This window comes from Mesocricetus auratus, unplaced genomic scaffold (genome assembly GCF_017639785.1).
Source record: "Mesocricetus auratus isolate SY011 unplaced genomic scaffold, BCM_Maur_2.0 Super-Scaffold_100055, whole genome shotgun sequence".
Classification (NCBI taxonomy): Eukaryota; Metazoa; Chordata; class Mammalia; order Rodentia; family Cricetidae; genus Mesocricetus; species Mesocricetus auratus.
Window position 1 is genome coordinate 1,515,127 of NW_024429232.1, and position 22,389 is coordinate 1,537,515.

At 40.8% G+C, this 22,389-nt stretch overlaps 1 protein-coding gene and 1 pseudogene across 23 annotated transcripts in view; one reads left to right on the plus strand and one right to left on the minus strand.

Annotated features, from left to right (window-relative positions):
• The window catches only part of Ptk2 (protein tyrosine kinase 2), a 185,246-nt gene that overhangs the window by 118,729 nt on the left and 44,128 nt on the right, over positions 1-22,389 (minus strand). For all 23 annotated transcript variants that reach the window (XM_040736398.1, XM_040736392.1, XM_040736375.1 and 20 more), the window contains 2 exons: positions 10,841-11,067; positions 3,219-3,385 (listed from right to left, as the gene is read on the minus strand). In XM_040736398.1, the coding sequence (XP_040592332.1) occupies positions 3,219-3,385; positions 10,841-11,035 (362 nt within the window). In that variant the 5' untranslated portion in view covers positions 11,036-11,067. The remainder of the gene's footprint in view (positions 1-3,218; positions 3,386-10,840; positions 11,068-22,389) is intronic.
• On the plus strand, positions 18,496-18,640 carry LOC121136278 (annotated as a pseudogene).

The following is a 22,389-nucleotide window of genomic DNA, read 5'->3' on the forward strand; positions in this document are numbered from 1 at the left end:
GGTTGGGGCACAGGCAGACTTAGTGCCCTGAACTGGCACCATGGTACTCCTCCCTCTGGATCTGACATGTTACTGACAAGAGGAATGTAAGAAAAAAAATGAGGCACATGTTACAATGTGAAGTATGAATGAAGACACTACTGTTGTAAATACAGAAGCAGAGGCAGAATGTTTTAAAAAACAAAACTAGTTGAATACATTAACATGTCATTTTCAAGCAGACAAATATAAACAATATAATGTTGGAACAGCATAAAAAGAAGCTTGTATAGGAACCTACAACACATTCACTCCCCATTTCCTTTTCTTGATTGTTTGTTCAGATATAGATAGGGTCTTGCTACGAAATCCTGGTTAGCCAGAAATTCATTACATGGCCCAGGCTGGCCTGAAACTCAGGGCAATCCTCCTGCCTTAGCCTTAAGTACTGGGATTAAAGGCATGTACCTTCATGTCGGTCACACAACTATATACATTCATTTCAAAAAGGATGAAGAAACCAACCAATTAATCTCTGAAGAACAAAAACTCATCTGAACAGAATAAAAAAATGAGTCAAAGAGCATCATAAAAATATTTACTCTTCTCATCGGGTATGGTGCTACATGGCTTTAATCCCAACTCCTGGGAGGTATAAATGGGAGAATCTGTAAATTCTAGGCTCGTCTGGTGTGCATTGTGAGTTCCATCCAGGAGAACCAGGACTACACACTGAGAACCTGTCTATAAATGAATGAGTGAGTGAGTGAGTAAATGAATGAATGAATGTTGCTCTTCTCCTGATGCATGATAACAAGTCAACAGCCAATATGGAAGAAACACTTACATAAAAGCCTGGTTGATGGGGAAAAATTCAAGCAAAATCCACCCTATTAATTGATAATACAAACACTATCAAAATTATGAAACAGAACCAAACAAAACTTGATGGCGACAATACATTGTTTATTATTATTATATTATCATTACTATAATAAACACTTTTTGGATGTATTTGAATACTATCATTATTTTCCTTCTTGCTTATTTTACAATGACACTAGCAATATATTACCTTAGACCTTTTTTCATTAAAATATATTTTACTCTAAACCAATGTTTAGAAACAGAGTGATGAATATGAAAGTTCCTGAGAGAGAAAGGTAAGCAAACACAGACTCTAGGCACTCAGAAATCAAAGCAATCCACCCACTGGTTCCGGGCAGAAGAGTGTATTCCACAGTCACACCCTTCAGTAATACACTTGATGTGTTACGAAAGCCATTAAAAAAGCTGGGGCAAGTGAAAAAATTTAAAGGGTAAAAGCAAAAGAGGACAGGACCAAGGAAGTCAGAAAGAGATGGAGGGCTAGCTTCATCAACAACTACCAAAGACAGCACAAGAAGAAGAGACTCCGATCCCATGAAAACACTTGCAAGCTATACGCAAGAGTAGAAGATGAAATCTGAGAGGGACCAATGTCAGCAGATCAGGAGGATGAGATGAGCAGCAGCAGGAGCCAGACTACAAAGAAGCCAAAACCTCTGGGCTGGCCCTGCATGTAGAGAAGCTACACAAGGCATTTCTGAGCAAAAGTGACTCAAACATTGAAACTGGACACTCAAGGATCTTTCTAAGCTTCGAAAACTATAGAACTCACCTGACAATTCCTCCTCTTCCCTGCCCACCGTTAGGCTTTTTACACAGATGACTGCGGCAACCTGCTTACTGGTTTCTGTGTGTCCCATTCAAGGACATGTGAAGACTGAATAGAGAGCATAGGCACAAGGCCAAGCATGTACACATGCACATCATGAATATACATCACATGGGAGGGAGGTAAGGAGGGGCTGTGACATCTTTACATTCACATGCATACGAGCCTGCTTCCTGGTCATCTCTACAATGTTTTCAGCAATATTCAACCCAACATTTATGGGTTACTAATTTTTCAACCATTAAACCCTGTTTTAGCAATAGTAATCCCTACTATATTTTACCTGATTGAAGGTAAACCAAATTGGCTTAGAAGAACAACAACAGAAAAGCTGGTGATCAAATCCTAAAATTCTCTGAGCATAAACAAAGAGAATGAAGTTTCCCCTACAGTGTCTGTGAAAAAGAAGAACGTCATATAATTGGAACAAGTGAAAACCTGCAGTTATTTTCATTTGACATTTGGATATTTAATTTTTGGTTTTGTTTGTTTGTTTTTTCCAGACAGGGTTTCTCTGTGTAACTTTGTAGATCAGGCTGGCCTCAACCTCACAGAGATATGCCTGCCTGTCTCTGCCTCCCAGGTGCTGGGAGTAAAGGTATGCACCACCACCGCCTGGCTAGATATTTAATTTCTAAACATTTAATTGATTGTTTAGAAGTCAAATCTTCCTTTCCTATCAGTTTATATAAACCAACCTAATTATGCTCTCCAGGAATAGCTTGTTTACCCCAGTTATCTGACAGATTTAAAAATACAACTGTATTCTCTGATGAACTTTACACAACTGACACAAAACTGATGAATTTGTATTTTATCTAAATAAGCTGGTTTTCCTGTTGATCCAGGCCCTTGTTTAAGCTACTGACCCTCTTCAGTGCATGCCTGAGGGCACGACATGGAAGAAGACTATTTTTTAAAGATATACTTCTCTCAAAACTATTTTAGATTCAAGATTTTTCAACTAAAAAAATTCACTTACTCATAAAAATTAATGTGTTAAGCAGGAAAAGGATAAGTGACTAGGAATTCTTTTAAATCATCTTAAAATAACTTCAGCTTCATTCATCACTAAGAGCCACTCCCACTATCATCCTATACGTGAACAAGTATGCACCATTCTTTTCAGGTGAGTGCAGATTACTGGACATAAGTATGCTATTAGCCCACTGATAAGACCATCAGCTGTGACCTCCTCCTGGACAAGTCAAACCCTGCTATATGAGAGGTTAACACTGGATCACAAGGCAGTAATACCACTCACAGCAGAAGTGCAAGCCAACGAATAGAGAACAACTATGCTCATCAAAGACCATGGTGATAGAAGACAAGGAATGGAAAGAGAGACATGTTTAACTACATGTTCTAAAGAAATCACTGGTTAGTAATTACTAGGCTATCTCCTTTACACAGGAATAGTGATTACAAGCAGCATAAAAGCTGACACATTCATCCTCTTGTGCATATTTTTAACACACAAAGTAATCCAGCATGGTCACACCCCAGTGCATTAGAATCTTACTTCCACTCCTCTGGTGGGTGGGCGAGTTCATATTTCTCCCTCACACTGGAGACTCCCATATCCACATGCAGCCAGTGAACTTCCTCTGATCGCAGGTGGCTGAGACGAAATCCATAGCAGGCCACGTGCTTTACTTTGTGACTGTCCACTATCTTCTGAATGATGCCCTGGAAAACACCCCCAGAGAAATGATGATTACAGACCAAAGAGTCTAATACAATCCTTACCCACAAAAGGTCTGAGTTTGGCAAGAGAAAGGCATAAGAACACAGGCAAACAAGCACCAACTGTTTGCAGGTCTCTAGGTTCTTTACTAGGGTAACTACCAAAAGGCCCTGTTAACACTCCTTTCCTTCCTTCCCTTCCCTATACCACTTACCCTGCTAGTTATCCCACAATAAGGATGCAGAGCTTCAGATTCTTCAAAACCTAGCCCAGGAGTCCATCTAAAAGTTCCTCTAAATCAAAGGATGTGCTTTATCTTTGGATGGTCACCAAACACAGCATTAGCTTCCCACCGGTGCTCTAATAAATCTCCACAAACTTAAAAAAAGACGAAAATGACACATGTGCACTGTTTTGGGTCTTGGAGAAACCAAGTCTTCAAGAGGTCTTTGCATTAAGTCCACAACTCACTACCTGGAGGAGCATATGTGTGAGTTCTGGGGCTTAGGATGAAGATCATCTTTAGAGAGTAACCTTCTGTCTGCCAGAATCTCCCTGTCCAAGATCACAGCGAGAGAAAACTTCCCGGCTTCATACTCTGCCACCTCGCCTTCCCCTTAGTACGGTTTTTCCTCTATGTCACTTTCTTTTTTATTATTCTTTGTCTTTTTTTTTTTTAATTAGAAACAACCTTGTTTTACATGTCAATCCCAGTTCCCTCTCCCTCTCCTCCTCCCCTGCCCCCAACCCCATCCCCTTCCTGCTCCCCAGGGAGGGTGAGACCTTCTATGGGGAATCTTCAAAGTCTGTCACATCATTTGGAGCAGAGCCTAGGCCCTCCCCCATGTGTCTAGGCTGAGAGAGTATCCCTCTATGGGGAATGGGCCCCCAAAGTCCATTCATACACTAGGGATAAATAGTGATCCACTACCAGAGGCCCCATTGATTGCCCAGACATTCAGGGGGGTCTGGATCAGTCCTATGCTGGTTTCCCAGCCATCAGTCTAGGATCCATGAACTCCCCCTTGTTCAGGTTAGCTGTTTCTGTGGGTTTCTCCAGCCTGGTCTTGACCCCTTTGCTCATCACTCCTCCCTCTCTGAAACTCTCTACTGTTCTTAACACTTTCTTTCTCACTTCTCTAGAAGAAAAGTCTAAGACATGTGGAATCTTCTCAAGTTTAACTCACAGCAGTTGGCATTTAAAAAAACATACCTCGAACACACCCCCCTTATGCTCTTCTGTCAGAGAAAAATTATGGAGAGATGACACTAGACAAACACTGCAAAGCTTTAACTTCCAGGCCTGTGGTCAAGCTCAGAGAATCTGATCCAAAGAACCTTTTCCTTTGGTTCCACCATTTTATACACAGCACAACTCTGCTCATAGAAACAACCCCCTGCCCCCCCCCCCCCCCGCTGCCGCCACTGCCACATGAGGGCATGCGCACACATACACACACATTCTAGTGGTGTGCTTCCCATACTAATCAGAATGCTAATTTTAAAGCAGTCTCCAAATGCTATGATCTAACACTATCCTTTCCACCAAACAGCAGACAATATTAAATAATTAGTGTTCATCTAACTGTAAACACCATTTGGTGAACTACACAAATTTACTTATAATTACAGGTTCAAAAAATACCAGTCATTCCCAAGTGGCTTGTGTAGCATGCTAAATCCCAAGTGTGATCTATGGCTCTACAAAAGCTCCACACACCCCTTATAAGTTTAATGTGGTTTGAATTTGGCAGGAGCAATACTCAATAGCTAAATGGTGTCTTCTCATCAGGCTTCATTTTGGAATCAAAACAAGGCAAAGATCTGTTATACTTCAACCTACCCACCCACAACAGCAGGAGGCTGTATGTCAACATAACTACTAATTTTCTTTTCAAACATAAGCTAGAAGGGAAGGAAGCCTCTGTCAGGGAGGCTCAGCATAGACATAAACTGGCCAACGTCATCTTGAGGACATAGAAAAAAAGCTCCAAAAGTGATGCTTCCTTGGCCTTGCAAAGTTCTCTAGAGAAGTCCAGGTGCCTGCAGAAGCCAGGAGAGGGAGTTGAGCCAATAGTTAGAATTACACTCTTAATCTCTAGGCCATGTGTTTAGCCCTATGTTCTCTGAGTTTACTTTACTTTTATGTATACTGTGTGAGTTTGTGGGTTTGTAATGTGCAGGTATGTGTAATTGCCCATGGAGGCCAGAAGAGGGCATTGGAATCTCAGAAGCTGATTCTTCTCAAGAATAGCTCGCTCTTTATAGTGAAACATCTCTATAGCCCTGTTCTTTGAATTTTAAAGCCAAACTGGTTCTTCCTACCTATAAAAGTCCTAGATGGCATTGGCTACCAGAAAAGTTTCGTTTATATTAAAAGGTCTTCTTTAGCCTAGCAAGCTGGCTAGGTGTTCTGGATATTGTACTACAGCTTCTAGGTCAGCATATGCTACTTCACAAACTTCACATGAACAGAGATTCTGCTTTCCTTAAACTTCATGAACCAGTCTCTGATGCTCAAAAATACTCTAAAGTGGTTTCTTCTCTTCTCTCAACCTTCAAAGACTCTGGACCAGGATATGTCTTGAGGGAATATTATGGTTGGTCTGAGCTTCTATCCAGGGCACTATAAATTTCTACTTATTAGCAATTAGCTGTATCACTGTCTGATCACTCTTGTGTTAACTGGAAAAAATTGTCTCCTAGAATTTTTCTTTGTATTTATAACATAGCACTGTCTGGTCAAGAGGTTTAGCTTTCTTTCCATGCACCTTCCTCAAGAAGTTTAAGTATGTCTAACTTTGAATTATAAATGAGAAATCCAAGTCTTCATTTCACTTGTACCCTGGAGACCACTGACAGATGACTAAACTGGCATAATTTCAATAATATTACATCTCAGGGAACTGGGAGGCCAGAAGAGAGGTAGCATGTGAAGGTACTAAGGTGAAAGACTCAGTACATACACAAACTTACAAGTCAATCCCAGCTCCCTCTCCCTCCTTTCCTCCCCCAACCCCACAGGCCCTCCAGCCCCTCCCCACCCAATCCCCACTCCATTCCCCAGGGAGGGTGATGCCCTCCATGGGGGATCTCCAGAGCCTGTCATTTTGTTCTGGGCAGGGCGTAGGCCCTTCCCCAAGAGTCCAGGTTGAGAGAGTATCCCTCATTGTGAGATGGACACCCAAAGTCCATTTGTGTGCCAGGGATAAATACCGATCTACTACCCAAAGCCCCATAGATTTACGTTTTCCTTCTTAAACAAACATCTGTTGGTGTTCTGTTTTATAAGAGTCCAAGGGAGAACTTCAGGCTTTAGCTAAAGCAGAAGAGTGCATCAGCTTCTGGTGAATTAACTGTCCTTTGCTTCGCAAAAGCCTAAAATTCATCCTAGAGTAACCCTAATTCATCCACCAAGGGTGCCAAATATCATTGGTTTTGAGTGGGTCTGTGGAAGAAAAAGGGTCACTTTAGGATGAATTTATGTTTAGCAAAAATAGTAGGGAAATCCAGCCTCTGGTGAACTGACTGCCTGTGGCTTTGCAAAAGGCCTTTTTATTGTTACCCAATTTACACCTGTAGCAAGCAATTTCCACATACGAAAACCTCTAATCTAGAGTTGTTTGAAGGACCCATTTGCCTAAGCAATTTTCAGCCATGAGACCTCCTAGTTTTCCAGGTTCTCCCATAACTAAGTTATTTGAATTGTTTAGGGATTAGGGTCCTTCAAGAAGGACTCAGATAAGAATAAAACATTTCAAACAAAAGGCAGTTCAAAGCCAAGGTGCTAACACTCCGGAATTCAAGCCAGATGCAATGTCTCCATGGGATCTTTTGCTACACATCACAAATCAATAGAATTCATCACAACAGATAAAATAGCCACAAAAAAGTCTGAAATATTGTGAGAATTATTGAAATGTGACACAAAACAATAATGAACAGCACACTCGCTACTGGGGAAAATAGTTCCAAAAAGTACTCCATCCAGGGCTGACATGAGCTTTTTTATCTGCTTTGTAGCTTATTTGTTTGTGGACAGCATGACTACATGAAAAGCACAATAAATCAAAGTATTATGAGAGGAGGCACAATCAGCAGAACTATGGATGGAAATTTAGACTAAGAGCTCATACAGGACAGAGTAGGTAGAGAGCAGAGCAAGATCATGACTAAACCCTTAGGAGAATATGAAGACTTGGGGCTGGAGAGGTGGCTTAACAGTTCAGAACACTAGCTGCTCTTCCAAAGGACCCAGGTTCAATTCCCAGCACTCACATGGTAGTTCACAATGGTCTGTAACCACAGTTCCAGGAGATGACACCCTACACAGATATGAACATAGACAAAATACCAATGCACGTAAAATAAAATTAAAAGATTGTGAAGACTTTCAACAGATACAAAAGAGACTACATGGGCCATGGAGTAACACGGCCCTGCCATAGTATTTTCTGGGCTCTTTGTTCATGCTCATTATACCACATAAAAGTTCTTCCAAGGACACCTGCTCTGCTAACTTTTCACATCACTGTTCCTCTGTAGGCACCTGTGTGTCAGAATCCTGACTGGACAGTTCATCTGCTATCAGTTTCTGAAAGACGAGTGACTTCCTTCAGCACTCTAAAGATGCTTGTGTCAATCTCCATCTGGTGTTACACAGGAAAACTGGGTAAATGGTGTTCTTTCCTCTAGATAACAATTCTTTCTTGAGTTTGAAGAACTTGAGGTTTTCTTTGTCACTATTCTAAAGCATCACTACATATTCCTGGGTTACCAATTCTATACTGCACAGCTTTGACGGAACATTTATCTGTAGATAGTATACCAATATCTGCTTGAAGTTCTGAACAAAGTATATGCTATCTGCCACTAGGGGCTTTCTGAGGTGTTTATGGTTTGATACCTAGCTTGCACCTAACCTTGGTTAGCATTTGGGTACTCACACATACAGCAAATACCCATGTGCCCATCTCACAGATCATACCACAGGAGACAAGAGGCTTTCTCTCTCTCTTTTTTCAAAATTAATTAATTTGTTTATTATTGTGTATAGGGTGTTCTACCTGCATGTATCCCTGTACGCCAGAAGAGTGTACCAGATCTTATTATGAAAGACCCCTACCCAGGACCCCCTAGGAAAAGAAAAGCAAGGCCAGGCCGTTGCCTAATGAAAGAAACCCAGACCAGGTGCCTCGCCCAGCTGGCAGGATATCAAACAGGATCTGTGGTCACCAGAGCAGTCATGGGACCCGGATAATAATTGCTGAAGCGTGCCAGGGTCTTTTATGTGGTAATACCAGGACACCTAGTCCTTGGCAACTACCCTTGCCCCCAGTTGTGTCTATGATCACCATAGTAGTCATGGGACCAGGATAATAATTGCTGAAGTATGCCTGGGTCTTTCATAAAGTAATACCAGGAAACTTAGTCCGTGGGAACTACCCCTGCCCCCAAGATGAGCCAATGAAATGCCTGTTACTTATGTAACCATTAAAACTCTATAAATATTGTGCTCGCTGCAAGCCTGGTATGCTCTGCACCCGAGTTGCAGTAGCATCCGCAGGCGCCTGTGTACTCAATAAATCACCTCTTGCATTTGCAGCCAGTGGTCTGGTCCCGGTTCTTGGGCAGAGGGTTCGGTTCAGTGCCCGGCGCTTTGATGCCGAGGTCTTTCAATTATAGATGGTTGTGAGCCACTATATGTAGCTGCTAGGAATTGAACTCAGGACCTCTGAAGAGCAGCCAGTGCTCTTAGCCACTGAGCCATCTCTCCAGCCCCGACAAGAGGCTTTCTCATACTGAGGTACTACAAATAAAACTGGAGATACCCAGGCGTCGGTGGTACACGCCTTTAATCCCAGCACCCGGGAGGCAGAAGCAGGAGGATCTCTGTGAGTTCGAGGCCAGTCTGGTCTACACAGTGAGTTCCAGGAAAGCCTCCAAAACGATACAGATAAACCCTGTCTCGGAAAAAAAAAACAAAAACAAAAACTGGAGATAGTCTTCAAGATAGGTAAGACTATCCCAACATCTCCATATCCCTGAAATGAGCATCTCCCATCCCACATCATGTTCCTTTTAATAACTGGTCCATCTACATAGTCCATCAATGAAGTGATTGTACAGAGGTAACAGAAAAGTATATATAACTCACAAAAGAATTTAGCTTTATATCAAATCTATTGATCTACTTGAATAAAATAGTAAAGAAATCTAAATTAACTGGTTAAATTATGGTTACAAAGAAAAAAGGAGGAAAAGACTTATCGAAGCTAATCTTTATCAATACAAAGGTCTGTTCTCTAAGACTGACATAGATAAAAGGAGAATTGTGAAGACGAATGCGTCAACACCTCACCACAGCAAATGCCTCCTGGAAATCCACACTGACTGCTTTTTCTCAAATCCTTAGGATACCCTAACTTTCAGAAACACTCTCCCATTTGCTTTGCCTATCTCGTTCCTAAGTCTCTCACTAGCTTCGCTTACAAACCCAAGAACCTTTGCAGCGCTAATTCTTCCACTTGGGTGCTGGGCCTACCTTTAAGCTTCCCAGCACCCAGCCAGCCTGCAGAGGAGTATCCTATACTATGCCCCATCTCTGCCCTTAACAGATTCCATGCTGTAAAAGCAAATCTTCTAAAGGGGTCTTGCTATGGTTAATGCCTTCTTGTATAGTTAAGGATACTTCTAGGAAGTAAGGCTAATGGGAGATCTCTAGGTAGCTAGAGTATCCCTGAGAGGGGCTAAATGATCCCAGCAGTCTCTTCTCTTTCTCTGCTTCCTGGCTCAGGGATGGAATGGTTTGCACCATGTACCCCTTCTATGTTATGTGGCCTGGACAGAAGGCTCCAAGCAAAGGATCACTTTCATTACTAGAATCTCAAAACTAGGAGCCAAAATCAACCTTACCTGATTCAGAAATTACATTACAGTGAAATTGCAACATAACACAATATTTAAAAACATCATATATTTAATAGTTTTAAGGAAGTTATTTTATTTGGAGATATGGGATCATTCCTAAAATTACAACTCCTAGAAAAATCATTTTATTTTACTAGATCAGAAGTTATTTTAATTACAATGGTTCTCTGTACCTTTGCAAGGGTTAAAATAATTAGGTGGAAATATAAATAAACTGCAGTACATGATTAAAATGTGACTTAGATAAGAAAATAATAGTCACATAATAGCAAATATATTAGCCAAGCACCTGCCAAGTGCTGGGGGAAGCAAATCCAAGAACCCATGCTATTAGGCAAATGCTCTAGACTGAGCACCTCTATCCCTAGCCCTTTGGATGTATACCAGAAAGAAAAGGTTAATGTCTCTGCAACAAGGAAGAGCACCAAGATGTCAATTAAAACTATCTCATCTTCTTTTGCAGGGAAGGGGGTTATATGCCATTGTACAATAACTACTTAAAGATGTCATGAAAAAGACATACTTACCCTGACATCAGTAGCATCTCCATGCCTGATAATACTGGCCCAGGTGGTTGGCTCACTACTGCTTTCAAAATAATGAAAGACCTTTAATACTCGCTCCATTGTACCAGGGGACCGTTCCATGCCAGTACCCAGGTGGCTCTTAGTACTTGAACTTGGTGTATGATTCAAGTTTGGGTCAAGATAAGCAGCTGCCATTCTTTTGCTAGATGCTAGGTATCTGTCATATTCTGTTGAGGGGGGGAAATGAAAAACAGATTTTTCAGTGTACAGTGAGTAACAATTACAATGTGACAATCATGCTATGAACACTTTCTTCTAGTCTCCATTCTGCATCCTATGCACAGAGCATAGGAACTTAGCACCCACACAATCGCTGTCCTCTCTACACCCAGGGCTTGAGGCAAGAGCACCTTAAATGCATGCTTAAAAGAAAAGGGTTCCTAACTTTATTGCCTTACTTAAAAATAATGTAATGTTGACGCCCCTCCCTCCCTCCCTTCCTTTTTTTAACCTATTCTCCATTTTTAGGGCCACATCACTGCGAAAGCAAACATACCAGTTTGCTGCATACTTGTCAGGAACTTATTCCAAAGTTCTTTTTCTTCTTCAAATAAAACTCTAGACTTTATACACACTCAATATGGGCAACTAAAAACAGTGAAAAATAGTAGGGCTAAAGAGATGGCTCAGTAGGAAAGAGCAACTTCTCTGAAGTCATTAGTACCCAAGTTCAAATACCCAGCACTCAAGTAACAAGCTGGACACAGCTACACATGCCTGCAAGCCTGAATTGGAAAACAGACACATACAGATGCCTAGTGTTCATTGACTGGCCAAAAGGTCAGGTTCTGACTCAGTAAAATAATCTTTCTCAAGACAATAAGGTATAAAACGATGAGACAAAGGCACCTGATTCCCACGTAAACAAACAACTGCAGCCATGTTGTTCAGATATGCTGTAGCTCCTGTATCACTTCTAACTGAAAATGGACTTCCTGTTCCTCTGGTTCTTACAATCTATCTTTCTGGCCCTCTTCACATGTCCCCTGGGTCTTAGTTGTAGAAATTGTGTTGTAGATGTATCTATTGTTGGGGGTCCCATCCAAAAACAAAAGAACTACAGGCAATTAGTGACTGTTGAGCAAGGGAAATTTGGCCTCTTCCAGAGTTAAGGCCCCAGCCCCTAACTGGTTATCTAATACAAAGCAGTTGGCTCCAAAATGAAATATATACAGGCCACACTAAACAAACTCAGCAAATTGTATTTATATATTTATGCATGTATGTGCGCGTGTGTGCGTGCGTGCGTGTGTGTGTGTGTGTGTGTGTGTGTGTGTGTGTGTGTGTGTGTGTGTGTAAATAAAAAAGAGGCCAGTTGAGTGGGTGGGGGTAGAATAGGGGGAAGAGGGAATCATAGGTTAGAAGACAGATCAGGCACCAGAGTGACCTCGAGTGATCTAAAGGGATAACACCAATTGGCAAGCTAAGCAATAGTGGAGAGACCCCTCGAATGCCCATTCCTGATAATGAACTTGATGTCTATAACCATCCGGGAGCCTTCATCCAGTGATTAATGGAAGCAGAGGCAAACACACAATTAATCACTGAACTGAACCCAAGGAACCCAGTGACAGAGAGAGGAGTGATGAGCAAATTGGCAAAGAATGGGCTGGCAAAACCAGCAGAGACCGATGATTTGAACAAGGGAGAGCTCTTGGACCCCAGACCGACAGCGGGGAGGCCAGCATGGGACTGATCTGGACCCCCCAAATGTGAGTGTCAGCGAGAAGGCCTGGGCAACCTATGGGGCCCTGAGCTGTGGATCAGTGTCTATCCCTGGAATACAAACAGTCATCGTGTGCCCATAGCACAAAGAGGGATGTTCTCTCAGCCTGGACTCTTAGGGGAGTGCCTGGACCCTACCCAGAGTGAAATGACAGACTCTAGATATCCCCTATGTGGAAGGAACTGGCAATAGGGTGGGAGGCTGGGGGGGAAGGGGAGTGCGGGAGGAGGGGAGGGGAGGGAACTGGGATTGACATGTAAAACAAGCTATTTAAAATTAAAATAATAAATGATAAAAGAAAAAAAGAGGCCATCAATCTGAGATGGGCAAGGATAAGAATGAGGACAGGAAAGGGGAAAAGTGATAATTATATTTTAATTTAAAAGTTTCAATTAAAAAAGTAGACAACACAAACAGAAAAAGTATATATGCAATATACATCATAGAAAATAGAAACAACAAACACCATTAATATTGTAAGAAATTCACTTTTTAGAAAAGATACTACTAGTGCTAGCAAGGATATAAAAACAGGAACTCGTGTGCACTGCGGGTTGCAGGAGTGTGAAAGACAGCTCAACCAACATGAAAGCAGTTTAGCAGGTCCTCAAATGGCTAAACAGAACCACTAACAACCCCAAATTCCACCACCCAGTGTACTTTCAAGAAACTGAAAACATACATCAAAAAAGTTGGCCATGAATGTTTAAGATAACATTGTCCATAACAGCCACAGAGTTCAAGTGATCCAAACCTCAAAACTCTCCCCAGTGACACATTTCCTCCAACAGGACCATATCTCCTAATCCTTCTCAAGTAGTGTCACTCCCACGTTTATCAAGCATTCAAATATATGAGTCTACGGGTCATTATTATTCAAATAACCACAATCCCTGGACTAATAACTTCCAGGACATATTGTTAAGTTCAAAATCAAAATACAAATGATGGCTGGGGGATACTCTGTATAGAAGAAAAAGGAAACATCAAAGTATTTGCTCAGACATACAAAAACAAAAACAACACAAGTTGAAACTAGAGACTAATAAGACCGGACGTGTGAACCAGGCAGAGTGAAGAAGGAAAGGTTAGGAACAGGCAAAGGGCAAGTGTGGCACTTCTATGTACAACTGGGCATAGTAATTGCAAGCAGCACAGAAAACAGCAAACTTGGCAAGAGTCAACAAATACCTGAGAACTACTGCTATTAAAATGAAACTTAGTCTTCCATTGTTTGGATATCAACCAACGTATTTCAAATAACTCACTTGTCAAAAGGAAGCACCAAATGTTTTGAATTCAAAGATAGAGTGAAATATTGTTTCTGAAGTTGAAAACAGGACTATATTTAGGATAAAGTCTACACACTTAAATATTTGTATTAGAAAAGGCTGAAAATCAGTCATCTAAGTCTATATGTCTACCACAATTTAAAGGCTGGGGGGGGGTAAGTAATTTCTTTTATAAGAATAAATAGTAAAATTTGCATACCTCCGAGGAAGGAAATCAAAAGAAAACGAGGCAAGAGAAACTAGGAGTATCAAGACTGAAGAGAGAAATAAGACACCCGGGATGAATACAGACCATTAGAAAAGACATGCAACTATAAATACATTGAAAGCCTGGTTTATACCAATGAAGTTGAAATTTTAGATAGAATATAAAATTCTTGGCAAAGCAGTACTTAAGGGAATTAAGAAAACAAATATAAAACTGAAGCTATATATAACAATTAAGAGCCTGTAATTTCAAAATTTGGTGTCTGGGACATGAAAATTGTCTTGATCTTTGAATTATTCCTTGACAAAACAGAGAATTCCTGGCTAGTCTGTGTAACAGTGTGAGATTCTGTTTTAAATCAAAACCAGTCAAGTGTAGAGAATAAGCAATTGCAGAGTGTTCAGCCTTACACTGGCCATCTTATCATACCCTTTCTTCCAAGGCTCCAAGGTTATCAAGGAAGAGGAACAGAACAATTCTAAGAGCCAAAGGCTGTGAATAACTACAAGGAAACAGTGTTTATAGGAAAGACATTTCCTTTTGGCATAAGAACTCACAGAGACTATGAAAGCATGAAAAAAAACCTACACAAGTTGAAGCCAGATCAAAATTCCATCACAAATGGAGCATAAGTTCCATCCCTAGCTGGGGAGGCATTAGCATGTGATAGTTGCTCCAAGGAGAGTCCATGTTCTTTTAGGTGTGACCCCTGGTAAGTCGACCACTTTCCAAGGAAAGCCTCACACCCAAGAATGTTTATTTGGTCAACATAAACTGGACTCACTGTGTTGTGGGGAGGGAAGAGAAAGACAATGAAGCACCAACTGGATGATTAGAAGGTGGGGGATCTAGGAAGAGTTAGGAAAGGGGGTAATTATGATTAAAATATATTGTATAAAATTCTCCAAGGATTAATAAAAATATTAATTTAAAAGAAAACAAGCAGGAGCGGAGAGATTGCTCAGTGGTTAAGAACACTGACTGTTCTTCCAGAAGACTTGGGTTTAATTCCTAGCATCTACATGAGAGTTCACAACTACATAACTCCTCTTCCAGGGGATCTGACACCCCCATGAAGACATACAAAACACCAATGCTCCATCATTTTTAAAAAGCCCTAAGTGAACAAATAACTTGAATGAATAAATTCTATGAAAATTATAAATTTACAATGAAAATTCTTCCCACAAAGGGATATCTGAATTCTTCCAGTAAGTACAAAAAAAATAATCTTACAAATATATAATGAAGACAGAACACTTGAAATATTTCTGAGATTCAAAAAACAAAGATATCACAGGGCATGGTGGTACAGATTTTTAATCCTGGCAGAGACAGGCAGATATATCTGTGAGTTTGAGGCTAGCCATCTACACAGAGAGTTCCAGGACAGTCAGGACTACATAGAGAGACCCTACATCAAAAATAAACAAACAAACAAGCAAATATCAAGCAAATAAAAACATACCAAAAACTGACAAAGAATACAAGCCAATCTTTCCTGAAATAAGAATTATAATGAGTTATTGGGAAATTATTATGTTTGCAGTGTTTTGGCCTGCATGTATGTCTACACACCAGAAGAGGACACCGGATTCCATTGCACATGGTTGTGAGCTACCATGTGGTTGCTGGGGTTTGAACTCAGGACCTCAGGAAGAGCAGACAGTGCTCTTAACTGCTGAGCCATCTCTCCAGCCCATCTAACAATATTTTAAAAGGGATATTTTAAACAATATTTTAAAATATTTTAGCAATATTTTGAAGGGATGCATCATGGTCAAAGACAACAAGGGTATCATGAATTCAATGCAAACCAGCATGTTTAGTAAAATATCTGCCACTCAAACTAAGAACCTGAGTTTGATCCCTAGTTCCTACATAAAAAGCCAGGGGTGGAGTGGAAATGGGGGACAGCTAGACAGCCTAGATGACTCAGTGAGCTCTGGGTTCAATGATGTGAGACAGTTCTTTTCTATTAAAGGGAGCTAGCACAGCAAAGGCTAATATTCTGTAAATCTAACCCATCACCTTGTGAAACTAGGTTGTTGCTCAAGCCCTGGAATTCCTAAAACTTGACTCTCAATCACACCTTTCCCCTTTGCACTGATTACGAGCTATCCAAGAGCATCAAATTATGAGGTCAAGCTTCCGGCAATATGGTGAGATACAGTAAATAAAAACTAAGTGAACTTTGTGCTCTGGTGTGTGCTTGCTAGCCTTGTTTGAGTCATAGCTCACCCTTTTTCAAAAAGCAACTGCTTTGCCAGCTCTTCCTTTTTCAACAGATGATATTCTTTTTAACACTATGGGACCTAGTCTGAGAAAGTAAGGTAGAAAGAGACTGAGGAAGAAAACCGACATTGACCTCTGACCTCCACACACGGAGAAACTCAAAGTTACTAGAATTTGATAAATGAGTTTAGCAAGGCTCCTGTATTCCTAAGTGCATTTCTGATCACTCCAGCTTTCTCTTTCCTCCCTACTTTAGATCACCAAGGATTTCTAAGTAAGGCTTAGTATCACTTACTTCTTGACAGCAGGAAAATAAAACAAAATTATATCCCAAAATGGTTAAAGAAGCCAAGTGGTGGTAGTGGTGCACACATATAGTCCCAACTGCTTAGGGTAATGAGAATCATTTGAGCCCAGGAGTTTAAGGTCAGCCAGAATAATACAACAGATTCCATTTTCGAGAAAATGAAATGGGTTGAGAGAAATCATTAGTAATAGAAAGGTACCATGGGAAATATCACCCAAGCCAAAGAAAAGCAAGGCCAAAAGAATGACATTCCAAATATATACCTCTGTACCACAAACCCTATGGCCAAGCCCAGCACTGACTTTAAAAATAATAGCAACAATAATAATAACAATAACAATAATAGTAATGTGCTCTATTCCAGCATTAACAGGAGAAGCGGTTTTCAATGACACAATGTGGCTCTATCTTGGGGTAACACTTGACATAATTGTATTTGTGCTATAAGCTGCCAAAGAGGCACTTCTACCATCAGTCCTTCCAGGCAGCCTCGTGGTGGCATTCCAAATTTATCTGTAGGTTTGTCTTTCTGATAGAGTACAGGGTTCTCAGATCCTGACCTCTTGGACACTTTCATGGATAGCTCCAGGGGAGGTGTCAGTTACAGGAGTTCCAAGGGGCCTTCTGCTACACTGTCCATATCTACCAACAGACAGACCCCTCTGCCTTATATGTGTGGTTCTGCATTTGCTTCTGGTCCTCTGCTAAAACTAAAGTGGGGATAACAACTCTCTGAATGTCTCTCATGAAAAAGACCTCTATTTCCTCCTCCACAGAACTATGGTCTTTCACAGAGTCTATTCCTACCACTATCCTCCTAAAAATGCTGGCAAGTCTCCCCTTTATGTACTTCTCTATATCAACCAGTCACAGGAATCAATTACTTTTATACGCTGCAAAAATTCCTTCTTCAAAAAGCTTTCTCTGGGTGGAGACGTGACTCAGCAGTTAAGAGAACTCGCTCTTACAAGACCCAGGTTCCCAGCACCCACATTGTGGCTCACAACCATCTATAACTCCAATTCCAGGGGGTCCAACACCCTCTTTGACCTCTGCTGGTACCAGACATGCACCTGATACACAGACACACATGGAAGTAAAACACTCATACACATAAAATAAATGAATTTAAAAAGAAAAAGAAATCTTAAAACGTTCTCAAAGAAGAAATCAAAGATTGAAATTAGGTTTACACTAGTACTCTCAAATTATTTATGGTAAAGGATCACACTGTTTTAATTTTAAACCTGTCACAAATTTTGGGGTGGGGGGGTAGTGCTGCTGCTGCTAAGAACTGAACTTATGGCCTTACACTGACTAGTAGTACGCTATGCAAACACAATACTCTCCGCCCCAGAACAATGCTTTTATAAAATACAGTGAAGAATAATTTCTAGAAAAATGAACCTAAAAAGAAAAATATCAAACTGATAATTAGGTTTCCATCATTAAATAAACAGAAAATGGCTGTAAGGTTGTTATAAAGGTTTCCAAATGCTTACAGAAAGTCACTGACCCTATCCAGTCTGGACTGGGCACAGTTCCAGTGCCAACAGTAGTCTGTAGGTCATTCTTAATAGCACACTGGCTGAGCACCAGGGGCTCTAAATCCTCAACTAGACTGTGAAACTGAAGTTCAGGCTTAGCCAAGAAGTCAACTGCTTCCCGGATGGGACTACTGGACTGTCTGCTTTGGGTTTCCCTTGAATCAACAGGAAACACCTCAGGGTCTTACTGGTGTCTTGCTGCTTATGCAGCCTGAAGTCAAAACGGAAAGAAGATTTGAGACTCAAACAACAATTGGATATGAATGCAACAGAAGAGTACTTGCAGCCAATTAAGCCAACCAAGTTCTTTTCCTCATGGGGCCTGATGTGATGTGCAAGGCAAGGGATGCAAACAGTGGCCTCTGCAGTAGTGTTTGCAGCCTACTGCTTGTATGAGATTGATATTCCCATCTCTGATCTCCTGCTGTCCCCAGTCTAGACTCCAGTGGAATTGTGTGGTGTTTTGGGAAGCCCAAGGATACAATGGCCAAGTTATCATGCCCACCCACACTAAACTGCAGAATATGAAACATGTGATTGAGCTGCCATGTGAAGGCAAGTACAAGTTCCCTGGCTGCCAGAAGATCCACATCTCAAAGAAGTAGAGTTTCAAGTTTCATGTGGATGAATTTGAAGACGTGGTAGATAAGAAGCAGCTAGTCCCTGATTGGCTGTGGAATTAAATATATATCCCTAATCATAGGTCCCTGGGCAAGTGGAAATCCCTGAACACTTGAGAGCTCTTAGTGCACTGAACTCCTTCCCCCCACATTATCAATCATATTTACAACAAATACATCTTTAATTTAATAGAGGAGGCACCAGAAATACAAGGACAGACTTCCCTCCTTTCCAATTACTGCAGATCACACACAGGCAACAAGTGACTGTGGCCTCAGAAGCAAAGGAGTAGACCAAACAAAACTAATCTATATCTGTGCTTTGGAGCAGGTGGAAATTCTGAACTATGGGCAAGGAGGAAGCTGAACAAGGTCCAGTAACCTAGGAGTACCTGCCTGTAGGACCATATAGAAGGAGGCTCCATAATGGTCCATATACTCACCTAAGATATAAGAGTTTGAATCCATTTGCTTCTTAGTTTTGTCTAGTGGTTCATAAAGGGGAATAATGAGTGGTTTCACTAGGAGCCTTTGATCACTATCCTACCTTTTCAGTATCTTAAAACTAACTTATAGCACTTCGCTTTTTAAAATTTCTGCTAAGAATAATAATGGTGCTGCTGCAACACTGAAGAGCTGAGTCAAGAAAGCTAAACACAAACTGCCAAGTTCTCACTGATCATACTTTCAGCAAGCCATCTACCTCACTCTGCATGAAGATACCTTGATGCCACAGGACTCTGGCAAGGACTAGTAGTTTAGCTATAGTGTCTATAACATGCTCTGCAAAATCAGCACTGTGTGCAATGAATACCCTGTTAATTCATTTTCTTCAAGAGACCTACATACCAACATCATGTACTAGGTTACAATTAACAATACAACACCATTACAAGTACAGACATTGAGGCACTCTGAAGTTACAGAGCTTAAGAAACCTAATAGTATTGTTTCAAAATCTGTTTTCATCCCCTACCTAAATACCTCTTCCTCCAAGTATGGTCCAAACCACAGCACATAAACTATAAGGGAGCTTGTAAGAAGGAACAACATACGTTGACATGATCTCAGAGTGGTCCATGTGAAATTTCAAGTTTGTGGGCTATAATCCTGACTTTGATGCTGCTAGGCTATATCACAACTTCCTCAATGCATTTATTATTTTTCCATCTGAAAGAGATTGGAGAGAACACTAACAGCTGGAAGATGCTTTTTAGCCATTAGGACTCACCTAACACTGTACACCTAGAGTACAGATTGGCTTCACTTCAGGCAGCCGTACTCTTCCTTTGCTGACCACACCACACATCAAGGGCTACCATTCCCTACAGCACAGGCCTAGCTGCAATGTACTACAGCGTGGTCAGCAACCTCACTGATTCATTTACCTTGTCTCTTACCGGCAAAAAGATGGGCCACTCCTTCCAACAGACTAATCCTAACAATATTTACTCAGTCACTATCACACTGATGTGGGCATGCATACACAGAAGGTAAGTGAACATCATTTGTGCATGTGGTACTATGGAATATAACCAGGGCCTTGCATATCAAGAGATCTACTCCTAATCCAAATAATCTATTAAAAGCAAAATGAGGCAAAGCCAGATACACCCTAGAGGAGTTTTCAGTCTAGTTGGAAGAAAAAATGCAAAAGCTTCCTGAGTGCTATAAAAACAACTATAATTATAATTAAGAAGAAGTCAAATTCCATGAGGAAAGTCAGAGAGGTAGGTGCTGGGGATCCAGTACTTAGGAAACTGATTCAATCCTTTGATAACATGAAAGCATAGTCTTAACTGTAACTCTCTGTAAAAATCAAAATAAAAAGCAGATTACATACTTCCCATATACAATGAGACAGAATAAATTACATTCTAAAAGGGAGGAAGCACAGTTAGGAAATACTGGACCAAAACAAGACCAAACCCCAGCAGGACAAACTCCAAACTCTGCATCTTCATGTCTAATATCAAAGCACTCTTCAGATCTATATTCTCTTCCTTTCAACTTTCTTTACCTTGACACTAAAGCCAAAACCATAGGGCCAAAGCTGTCAAGTCCTTCTGCCTGCTGGGGCTGAAACCTGGGCGAGCTACAATGACATCTGCACCAGCTTCCTGTTGTTGACTGTTTTCTTGCCTGTTTAAGCTTTCCTTTAATTCCTTTACACAAGGTGGGAGCTTAGCTGGGTCTTGCTCTAAGGCCGCCACTCCCTTTATTCCATTTAGCATTAGAGTCTTCTTTAACGTTTTATGTCCTTGAACACAGGAATTTGTCTTCAACATTATATTTTCTGGTGTTCCTTCCCCCCCCCCCCCCTCAAATTGTACACTTTGCCTTTTTTCCTGCTTGGTTTTTTTTTTTCATTATAGATCTGCATAAGAATGATTACTAATAACAAAGTGGCATAGTCAGTGCTAAGCTGTCTTGACATCTCTATTAATAAAATTAAATCCAAAATTCTTCAAGTTAGCCTCTGGCAATTTTTTTTAACAAAGCCAGAAAGCATTCACATTCTTTACCAAAATATTACAAGAATGGCCTTGTGAATTCTTTTCCCTCTGAAACTTCCTGATCTAGGCCCCTATAGGTCAGCCACATCACTGTCTTCCATGCTCCTACTAGGACGGCCCAGTAAGTATTGCTTAGTTCAACCACTTTTCTAGTCTACCCAATATCTTTTCTAGTCCAAATCTTTCTTTCATATTCATATGATCAGGACTGTCACAGCAATACCCCACTTCTAATACCAACTTCATCCTTAGTTACTGTTCTATTGCTGTGAAGAGACACCGTGACCAAGGCAACTTTTAAAAGAGAAAGTACTTTATGAGAGGCTTGCTGCAGTTTCAGAGTCAGTCTGTTATTACAGTGAGAAGCACGGTAGCAGGCATAATGCTGGAGAAGTAGCTGAGAGCATTGCATCTTATTCCACAGGCAGCAGGCAGAGAAAAGCACTAGGCCTGGCATGTGCTACTGAAACTTCAAAGCCTACTCCTCTAACAATGGGACACATACTCCAAGTCCACATTTCCTAATCCTTCTCAACAGTCCACCAACTTGGAACTAAGCACTCAAATATATGAGCCTATTGGGGGGGGACTCAACCACCACAGTTGGCTTAACCCCCAAAACTATATCTATCTATATACATGTATCTATACACACACACACACACACACACACACACACACACACACACACACACCCCTTCTCACTGCTTCAGCATTAGCCTAGCACTTGCATGACATGGGTTCAATCTTCAACACCATCAAAAACATATTTCTTCAAACACCATAATAGATCATTGTTCTTTTAAAAATTCATGTAATCAAAAAATTCATGTAATCAATAGAGGCAGAAAATGTTTGACAAAATTTAACATCTTTCTCATTATGAACAAAAAAGCCTTATGAAACAAGGAACTAAAAGGAAACTTCCATTAATAATAGTGATTTAGAATACAGACAAAACTAGAGTTAAGACATTTAACACTGAGCACTTTTTTCCTGAAATCACAACAAAGAAACTTCCTTCCACCAGTCCCCCAC